Below are 9,788 nucleotides of genomic sequence, written 5' to 3'. Positions count from 1 at the left end.
CAGCAGCCCCTCCGCCCGCCCGGACCCCGGCGGCACTCACCAGCTCCTTTGTGTTTTCCATCAGGCCCTCGCGGGCAGGAGACGCCCGGCAGCTCTCTCTGCCCCCTCCCCTCGGCTCGGCCCCCTCCGCCCGCCGCCTCCCCCTGCGAGGGGCCGGGCCCGGCGGGACAGGAGGCGGCCTGCGAAGTTCAGCCTCTCCCTGAGAGAAAGGAGCCCCGCTCCCTGCGCCGGGATATCAACAACATTAGCATCGCCGCTCTGCGCAGGCGCGGCGCCCGGCCCCCCGCGCGCCCTCATTGGGCTCCGCGCTGCTCGGGGCTTCCTCGCTCGCCGTACCCACCTCGGGGGGAAACCATTGAGGGATGAGGGGGGACGGCATTACGGAACCGCCGAAGGGGGAGAGCAGCCCCGCTAGGGGTCGTTTTGCTTTCTGACGGACGGCGGAACGAGCGAGGTCGTCGCTGGGCCTCCGCCGAGGGGGGATCGCTGTGTCGTGAAGCAGAGGACACCCCCCCCCCACGCGCGGAATGGAGAGCGCCAAGTCACGTGGAACGCGGAATGGGAGAAGCGGAGGAAGGAAAAAAAGGCAAAGAAAGGAGGTCACGTGACGGCCCGTGCGGCCAGGGGAAGTTCCCGGCTCACGTGGTGCGGGGCGGGGCGGCCGCCGCCAATCGGGAGAGGGGCGGGTACGAGCGCTGCCGCGTGTGTGCCCGGCGGAACTTCCGGTTCCGGCGTCTCTGTGGGAGCGATGCGCGCGGCGGTGGCTGCGGCCCCGCGGGGTTTGGCTGCAGCGCGGCGGCGGCCGGCGGAGCTGAAGCTGGCGGCCAGGAAGAAGAAGAAGGGGATGGTGAAGCGGGCTCGGTCTCGCGCTAAGGAGATGGAGGCGGCAGAGGAGGAAGAAGCGTCGCGCCGTGCCCGGCACTTGCGGGCCCTTTCCGGCGCTACGGCTGCCGAGCGAGAGCTGGAGGAGCTGGTGTTCGGCGACAGCCTCGTCGCGGAGGAGGGCGAGCTGCTGCAGCGCCTGGCCGGCCCGCAGGTACGGCTCGGACGGGGCTGGGCGTGGCGCGGCCCTGGTTCCCCCGCGGGCGGTGAGCGGCCCGCAGCGCGCTGCAACGCCCGTCCCCCGCTTTTCAGCTGAGCGCCGCGCGGAGCGGGGCCCTGCCGTGCCGCTCCAGCGATTCGGAAACGGAGAACGAAGCCAAAGGGGGAATCCCGGCTAAAGCGCCCGCCTGGGTGGATGAAGACGATGAAGCCGAGGAAAGGTGCGCGCAGCCGGCGGGCACGCAGCGGGTGTCGGCCGTCTCGGAGCGGCTGCAGGCGGCTCCCGCTGGAACGAGCTGTGCGATGTGTTGTGTTTTCGCTCTAGGGTTGACATGACCCACAGGTACAGGAGAGACCTGATGAAGAGCGATGCCGAGAAGATACTTACTAAGAAAAAGCTAAAAGCAAGGCTTGAAGAACAGTGAGTTCATTGATGCTTTTGTGGCAAACCGTGCTAAGAGATATACATATGTGATGTGTGTGTGTGTGTGTGTGTGTGTGTGTGTACATGGCATTCTGAGTCCCTTTCGTTTTTTTCCCACTGTGAACGGCTTCAGCCCTGGAGCTGTCCTTGCACTCGGAGGCACTGTATAGAGTTAGTGCTTCTTACAGTGTTTATGGTGTGCTTAAATCCAGAGTGATGTTTGATTTTTCTTTATTAACTTAATGCTTGTTTACTTCTAAGAAGTTATTCCAAAAAATATCTGAAGTGATGCAGTTTTTTAGTTAGGGTGACAGGAGATGTTAACATAATACATAAGAATGACTGAAGCGTGAGTAGAGTTGGATGCTTCAGTAGAAATTTAGATGTGCTTGGGTTGCCTGGGTATGAGTGTGCATCACTCCAAGGAACTATGAGTCATCTTGCAATACTGTAACTATCTCTTGCAGGTGCTTACCACGTAGAAAGAAATGATTTTGTTAAACAAGATGTTCCTTTCTTCTCTCCCCTCACCCTTCTCTTGTTAGATTTCAGCGAGCTATGGGAGGAGTTCCTGCATGGGCTGATAGAGAAAACAGGAAGAAATCCAAGCAAGCTGCAAGTGATAGTAAAGAAACCTTTTACTACTCTAATATGTCTTTCTGTGCTTCTCTATTCAACTTGTGGAAAAAATACTTATTTTTGATGTTTGATAAGTTTTTGTATGAATGAAGCTGGGTGGTCAGCTTTATTATTTTTTTGAGTGTGCTTTTTTTCTTGTTATTGTTTCTGTAGGGAGTTCGTAGGTTGTGATGTGGGAATTGAGTTTTCCAGTGTGCTCTGTTTTAATTAGGTGGCAGCGATGAAGATGATGATCTGCTATGCAGAACTGGCAATTTCATATCAAGCTCAGAATCTCTGCCAAGAGGTATTTTGGAGGTAAAGGCAAGCCTGTTGTTGCACCTTAGTTTGACCTGTGAACATGCTTCAGTTTCATAATTACTGTTCAGGCAGTAAAATTAGCTCTTGCACGAATGTCTTTGTTCCTGTAATCGTAACATTTAAGTTTTAATGCTTCAGAGAAAGTGGGTAGTTCACGTGATGAAGGCATGAAGCAAACTGAGATGTGTTGACATAGGAATTATTTCCTGTACTCTTAAACAGCGCTTTAGAGTGGGATTTCAGTCTCTATGGGGAGAGGATGGAGTTCTCCCATGACTTTGGGGGTACTGAAATAGTCCTTGAGAAGTGAGCCTTCAGATGAGTGTTTCTTACACTACCTCCTTTACAGCAATTTCACATGGGCAAGAGTGCAAGTAGTTTCAGGTAGCCTTCCTTCTGCCTTCTTAATCAGCAGGCTGACCAGCGTTACGTCTACCCTGCTGTACTGAAGCAACTTACCAAACTTATTGCGTTTGTTCTACTTGTGTCAAACTGTTGAAAAGTCATCATAGGCATCAGCATAATTAAATGCATATATTGTATTCTTTTGTTTTTTGCTTCATCTGTGTTCTAGATGAAGAGCTGTTTGCCTGCTAATCAGGAACGTCTTGCTGATGGAAAACTCTCAACTGTGCAGTTCCATCCATCTGCTCAAGTTGTTCTGACTGCTGGACGCGATCGATCAGTATCCCTCTTTCAGGTGAAGAATTTCAACTTATGCAGTGTGAATGGGTGCTTAAAGGGAATGCTCCTTTGATAAATGTACCTGGAATATTTTGGAATGATAGACTTTCTTTTCACTGTTCCTATGATGGCTTGCACACAAGGGCTGTAATATTTATGGTTAGAATGGAACTTGCTTGAAATTTTCTTGGAAGATTTCCCTATGTGTCATCTTCCCAATTATCTGCAAAATATAGACAAATCAGTTTCATCAGGCATTTTAGCTGAAGAGTAAGAAGGACTAAAGAGGTTGCGTCTTTTATTTTTTTTATTAAATTGTTTGCAAACACTATTCTGTGAGGAGCAGTCTGCCTCTGTTTACAGCTGTAGTGTTGCTCAGAAATCCTTGTGGGCATTGGAGAGACTGCATTGCAGGAAGAAGTTGCATATCCTGGGACAGATCCTTCCCATTCTTCTGAAAACTGAAGATCCCAGTTCTTTTAGGAATTTGATGTGGCCTCGTGTCAGTGAAGTGGTCAAAGATGCACAAGTTGAGCATGACATCTAAAGGCTGCAGGAGAAGCATATTAGAAATTGTAGTTTATTTGAAAAAACCTTGGGCAAGACAGAAAGGGGAAGGGGTTTGAAGTATGTCCAGAAAGGCTGGGAGAACCTCATTTATGGGGTAAGGAGTGAGAGGCGGACTGTTTGTAGATTGGGAAGAAAGAGAGAAGTAAATGCTTCCAGCTGGTGCACTTTTTTTATTGTTTCTCTTGTCCTGGTGAGTCAATAAGAATTTTTCTCTGTAAAAATATTTGATATGTTCATTAATGTGATAATCTTATTGCGTTTTTTAATTTTTATTTTAAGGTTGATGGCATAAGGAATCCAAAAATACAGTGCATCTATTTAGAGAGTTTTCCAATCTATAAAGCTCGATTCAGTGCTGATGGAGAACAGGTTATAGCCACTGGTACTCACCATAAAATGTTTTACGTGTATGACATGATGGGTGGAAGCATTATTCCTGTACATCAAGTAAGAGGTATGTTAGTGAGCTGAGTGTCTGAGTGCATTTAAAGCTATCCTAAGTAGAGAGAGCACGTGGATTTGCTTTAAAAGGAAATGTAGTGAGTTGTTGGAGGTAGTGATGTCGACTGCTTTACTTCAGCATGTTTAGTTCTAGTTTGTCTTTGATGTAACCCCAAGTTCATGTAATGTCTTGTTAGTGTATTACAGAAATGAAAAAGTGGGGTCGGGTTTTACTTACATTCGTTGCAGGCCTGAAGTTGATGAAAATGAGTAAGTCACACCAGCATGAAGTTCTGTATCTCTCTTTTTAAAGGCATGGAGGAAAAATTTGTCAAAAACTTTGAAGTCTCTCCAGATGGATCGTTTATGCTTCTCACTGGAACTTCAGGTTATCTTCACTTGCTGTCAATGAAGGTAGCTTTTTCCATAATTCATGTAGCTTCAGTTTCTTGGTACCCTTTTCCTTTTGAATCTGGTTGCTTGCCTTTTACTCTGAGAAGCAATGCAGCTTTTCAGTTAAAACAGGTATGACGTACTGTGACAGCCTTTGAAAGTGAGCTGCTGTATTAAGTAACTGCAGCTTTAGAAAATGGTTTGGGGATGTCAGAGAACTTTCTTTGATCAAGTTCTTTTTGTGACTGATGATGGAGTGAAGTCTGGAGTTTCCTGGGGGTGTTTTTTGGGAGGGGAGGGGGCGGAGGGTGGGTTACTGCAAAAAGATGTACGTCAATGATCTGTTTCAGCTGATGGCATAAACACTGCACTGACAAAACCAATAGCCTCAGCATGGGAACAAGAATGTGAGGGTGGAAGAAATGTAGGACTTGTTTTTTGGGAATAGTGCTAGTGTGTGTTGGTGTGCCGTGGTCATGAATCACTCCATCTGCTGTGATTCATAAGGAACCTAGATCTTTTTTAGCTATATTTTAAAATGCCACATGATGGCAGCTGCACTTGTTTTAAACTTGGAAATAAGTAGGAAAAAGTATTTCTAAAAGAAGTTCAGTTCCCTTTTGTATTGAGATCCCTCTGTGAGGGATCCAGTGAGCATTTTTTGAACTGGCTCTAACTGTGTAACAATAAACTGGTTGAGTATGAGCTTGTGCTGTGGACTGTAGGCTCTGAAAATGCTGATGTGTTCTTTTAATGCCAAGTTACTGTAGCTAACTTAAGGTGTTTGTGGGACAGGAGCGTGGATGCAACTTTCCTACTGACCTTAACAATTGGCAGCACAAGTGAAAGCATCAAGCATTTGTTGAATGCTGCCTGTTAAGACAAAACTTTGTTCCAGACAGGCAAGAAAAAGGAGGGTAATCAAATGCCTCACTGTCATACCTCTTAATTTGCATTGTCTCGATCTGAATGCTTATTGCACTCATGTTTCAAACAAAGGCAGTGCTTTGCTTATGTGATTACATGAAGCTGAAGAATACCAGTTCTTTTTTCTTAATGAAGAACTTCTTTTAGCTGCTGGCTGGCTGACATTACGCTGTGTGATAATACCACCACTTCAGGCAAAATGGTACAAAACTGAATGTCTGTCTTGAACTTACATACAGATATTTCAATGCAGACTTTAGAGACATGTGCTTTAAACAGACTCAGGAATACTTCAAGCTGGAAAGGGTTGAAATGGCAGAATCTATCACCATTGTTAATTTCCTCCTATAGACAAAAGAACTGATTAGCACTATGAAGGTAAATGGAAGAACCACTGCATCTGCTTTCACTTCAGACAGCAGTAAAATATATAGCTATTCAAGTAAGTGTTCTGTTTAATAGTACTAATTGTAATTCCACTGAAATTGCTTAAGTGCTTAAACACATTGTGTTTGTGTGTGTATGAAGTTAAACCTTATCTGACCTGGAAATACCAGCAAGTGATCCATCATTGAGAATAAACTGTTCCAGTATGCTCTTCTTTTTTTAAAAACAAACAGACAAAAAACTCCTTATTTGATAGATGTGTATAAGTTAACAGCTGTCTTCCTGAAATCTGTTTTAACAATTTAGATCAATGTATGTTCTGTATGCATGGATTCTGTAATCTCCTCTTTCATTCTGCAAACAGAGGAAGGTGAAGTTTTCATTTGGGATGTGAGAAGCAGGAAGTGCCTACACAAATTTGAAGATGAAGGCTCTTTGGAAGGGAAGTGTATTGCTGTTTCAAAAAATAACCAGTATGTGGCATGTGGGTAAGTGAATAATTTGGGCGTTTCTCTTTCTTTCTATCTCATTTTGAAGCTCTTCAGAATCTGTGGCTGGTAAGAGTGTAGGAAGATAGAATGAGTTTGGTTTTAATGAAGTTATAGTAGAAGTGAATAGTTGAACGTTGCCTTTTCTATGATAATCGTTTATTTTGTTCAGTGAACATATGAAGTACCACACAGGCTGAACACTGGTATCACTCTTAATGTGTTACTATTGCCATGCAGTGAGTTTAGCAGTTAATTTTTAAATTATGCAGCTGAAATCATACGGAGTGAGCTTCTATAACACAAATGTCAGTTTGGGGCCTCATTTCTTCCACCTTTCTAGTTTATTCTCTTCTGTACTATTAATTTGGTTGCTGTCAGAGAGCATGTTAGCATTTATAAAGATGTTTTAACTCCAGCAGTTGCAGCAACAGAGCCTGAATACCGCTTGAAAGTATTTCTCAGTTAATGGTTGCCATGGTGCTACTTCAGCTAGTGTATCGGTTCTAACAACTAACTAATGTTTAAATACAGTATGCATTTTCTTAGCAGAAACTTTCTTAAGAACCTTCAATGACTTCAGACTCCGATACTAAGCTTGCTCTGGTTTGAATTTGTTGTATGTAAGAGGTCTGTTTACCCAGTATCACCAATTAAGTGTCTCTCTCACTACCCACCCATCACAGCCCTCTACCAAATCCTGATACAAACTCAAGCAAAACACGATCTTCTAACCAAGTATTGTTACAAACTTCACTAGATAATTAATTGCTAATGATCTTTAAGTTGACTATTGGCTACAATAACAAGTTAATGTGTACCACAAATGCTGCTTTTCAATATGGATTTTGTTAATTTCTCTTTTTAGCTCAGTTTCCGGAGTTGTGAACTTGTATACTACTGATGCCTGTCTCAAAGAAAATCATCCTAAACCAGTTAAAGCCATAATGAACCTCGTTACATCTGCTACGTCTGTGACCTTCAATCCTACCACAGAAATCTTGGCCGTGGCTTCCAACGAAGCCGATGAGGCTGTCAAACTGGTATGGTCAGCTGCTTCTCTCAGTGTAACACTTCTTGTATCTTCTTTTTTAAAAACAGGGGGTAATCCTGCTGACGTGGTCAAACTGATTCCCAGTGGGTACATGCACTACAGAATTTGCTCGGTTGGAAAGTGTGCGGTGTGCTCTACCTAAATCAGAAAATGTTTTGTTTCTTTCTTGAAGGAAGTTAAGATAACCTTGTAGTCTGCCTTAATTCTTTTTTTCTCCTCTTTTTTAAAATGTTCTTGTTTAGTTGCTGCAAATACAGTAACTTTGCAACAATTCTTAATTTTCAGCATCTGTTAACTGTAACAGTCTTGCTGGGTGGTGGTTTTTCCTTGCTAAGGAATTCTGCCAGCCTTGACAAAATACTGGATAAATTTGAATCTTTGTTGGATTTTCCTACTTGATTTGACTAACTAGATCTTTCTTAATAGGTGCACATTCCATCATATACTGTATTCTCAAACTTCCCAGTGTTCAGAAGAAAGCAAATTTATCTTACTCAGTCTATGGACTTTTCTCCTAGAAGTGGATTTTTCTCTATAGCAAACAACAAAGGCAAAGCTTTGTTGTATAGGTATGTACTAAGTTTGGTTGCTTAATCCCAGATAGCATATTTATATTGAGTAAGGTGATGCAGATGAATGGTAAGCGATGAAATTTGACTACTTGATCTGATTTTTACTCGATGAGTTAACAATGTGTTGCACTGAATTCCCATTCTGGAGAATGAACCTCGTTGTTTTTTTTCTGATTATTGGCTATGCAATACTGCAGACATGCCTGTGAAAGGTGTTATTGTTCCTTGCTGAATAAAAGTAGGAAGGAAATAGTAGATAATGGATGGTTTTTTTCCATTTTGTTTTTTTTAAGCTTAATTTCAATGTGAAATCTAATTTATGAAGTTTGACATGAAGAACTTAATGAAAAAGACTCACAAGGAAGTCTGTAAAAATTAAAATAAATCTTGTCAATTCATTGCTCTTCATTTAAATTTGAACTGCGTATTGTTATACGCAGGTAAACCCATGGTGATTGCTAGCTTTTACTACATTGCTGTTTCAGATCAGTAGTAGTAGTAGATTATTGGAAAGTCAGTGACACTACTAAATATTTGTTTCTTGTTATATTGTATGCTCAGCAGGTTACTGAAAAGCTTTAAATCTGTCTCAACTATGTTTTTTCTTCAGGTTGAAACATTATTCAGATTTTTAAAAGATACAGGAGAAAATGGACTAGTATCAGGTAAAAGTAGCACTCAAACTGTTGACAAGATGGTCTTGACGTTCCTTCTTTTCATTCAGCTACCTCCACCTTGTCAAAGGTGGCAGCAAGAAGTTCTTAGTGTGTAATCTTGAAATGGTCTTGACTGGATCATTAATAGAAAATGCTTGTAATGGGCAGGATTCAGGCTTGTCTTGTTAAGCACAGCTTCTCTAATAATGCTTTTAAGGGTGGTTCGTAATTCAACCAAGTGTGCCCAGTCCTGTTGACAGCAGTTTTAAAAACTCAAAATCATTTAAAACAAACTCCTGAGCAGTGATGGCTGTAGGCTGGTCTGAATTGGCCCTGTTGTGTGGACACGCGTACATGACTTCAAGTCCGTGTGATAGAAAATGTAGGTTACATAAATAACTGAAATGCTAAGTGTAGCTTGTGTGGATTTTTCCCTTTTCATGGGAAACTGGAATGGCCTGTAGCCTTGTCAGTAACGCAGTGCTGCTGTTTGACCTAAAATCTGTTAAAGGTTGGAAGCTCTGCCCATTCAGACTGAAAGCTGGTTCACCTTCTGCACATCAAGCTTCTGTAAAATGTTGTGATAGCTGAATGTTCTGAGCATACTAACAACATTCTCTGTGCTGATCCTTCCCCAGGTGTTGTAACCTGCAACTGCAAGTATGCTGACAAAATCAAGCTAACTACTCGATATGGAAGTTGAACAATATTAATATAACATCTGTGGTTTTTGAATGTTTTTACTTAATAAATGTACCTGATAAATTTCCAGGCAAGTTCTTTCAACTTTTTTCCCATGCTTTGTGTAAGCAAATGATTAAGTAGGATTTTGATGATTGGTAATCAAGTTAACGTCTTCAAGAAACACTTAAATGCTCTTTAGTTGTTATGAGAACATGATGTATTCCAGTGTTGACACTAAAACATAGTTTTGTATAAACTGTAAGCTCTCCTCTTTGTGTGTTTGGCTTTGGCTTTGCCATCAGGCAGGTACATTTCTGGCTGGAAGCATCGTTTTGCTGATGAGAGGAGCAAAGAGAGTGCAGGTTTTGTAGTTCAGCTTGGTGGGCCAGCTATAACTTCAAGATAGCCAAAACTGATGATGCAGGAACACCACCTTCATTCGTGCTTAATGTCTCATGTATCAAAGCCAGCTGTTTGTACCTTGGTTTTAATTCCTCAGGGGGACCCCATTCTTATCTTGCTGTGAAA

General features: G+C 43.0%; 2 protein-coding genes across 9 annotated transcripts in view; one reads left to right on the top strand and one right to left on the bottom strand.

Annotated features, from left to right (window-relative positions):
- MBTD1 (mbt domain containing 1) overlaps positions 1 to 404 on the bottom strand; it is a 29,036-nt gene extending 28,632 nt beyond the window's left edge. For all 8 annotated transcript variants that reach the window (XM_021414457.1, XM_021414456.1, XM_021414459.1 and 5 more), the window contains exon 1: positions 41 to 404. The gene's annotated coding sequence lies outside the window, so the exon portion shown is untranslated. The remainder of the gene's footprint in view (positions 1 to 40) is intronic.
- Positions 544 to 9,352, top strand: UTP18 (UTP18, small subunit processome component). Its single transcript, XM_021414465.1, is given in 15 exon segments — positions 544 to 579; positions 581 to 1,036; positions 1,135 to 1,262; positions 1,367 to 1,462; positions 2,011 to 2,090; positions 2,316 to 2,401; positions 2,979 to 3,104; positions 3,938 to 4,112; positions 4,413 to 4,513; positions 5,771 to 5,861; positions 6,171 to 6,294; positions 7,163 to 7,337; positions 7,775 to 7,917; positions 8,531 to 8,585; positions 9,215 to 9,352. Coding segments are annotated over 14 exon segments (1,827 nt in total). The 5' UTR covers positions 544 to 558; the 3' UTR covers positions 8,556 to 8,585; positions 9,215 to 9,352.

This window comes from Numida meleagris, chromosome 17 (genome assembly GCF_002078875.1).
Source record: "Numida meleagris isolate 19003 breed g44 Domestic line chromosome 17, NumMel1.0, whole genome shotgun sequence".
Taxonomy (NCBI): domain Eukaryota; kingdom Metazoa; phylum Chordata; class Aves; order Galliformes; family Numididae; genus Numida; species Numida meleagris.
The sequence above is the reverse complement of the archived record's forward strand: the minus strand, read 5'-3'. Positions and strand labels throughout refer to the sequence as shown.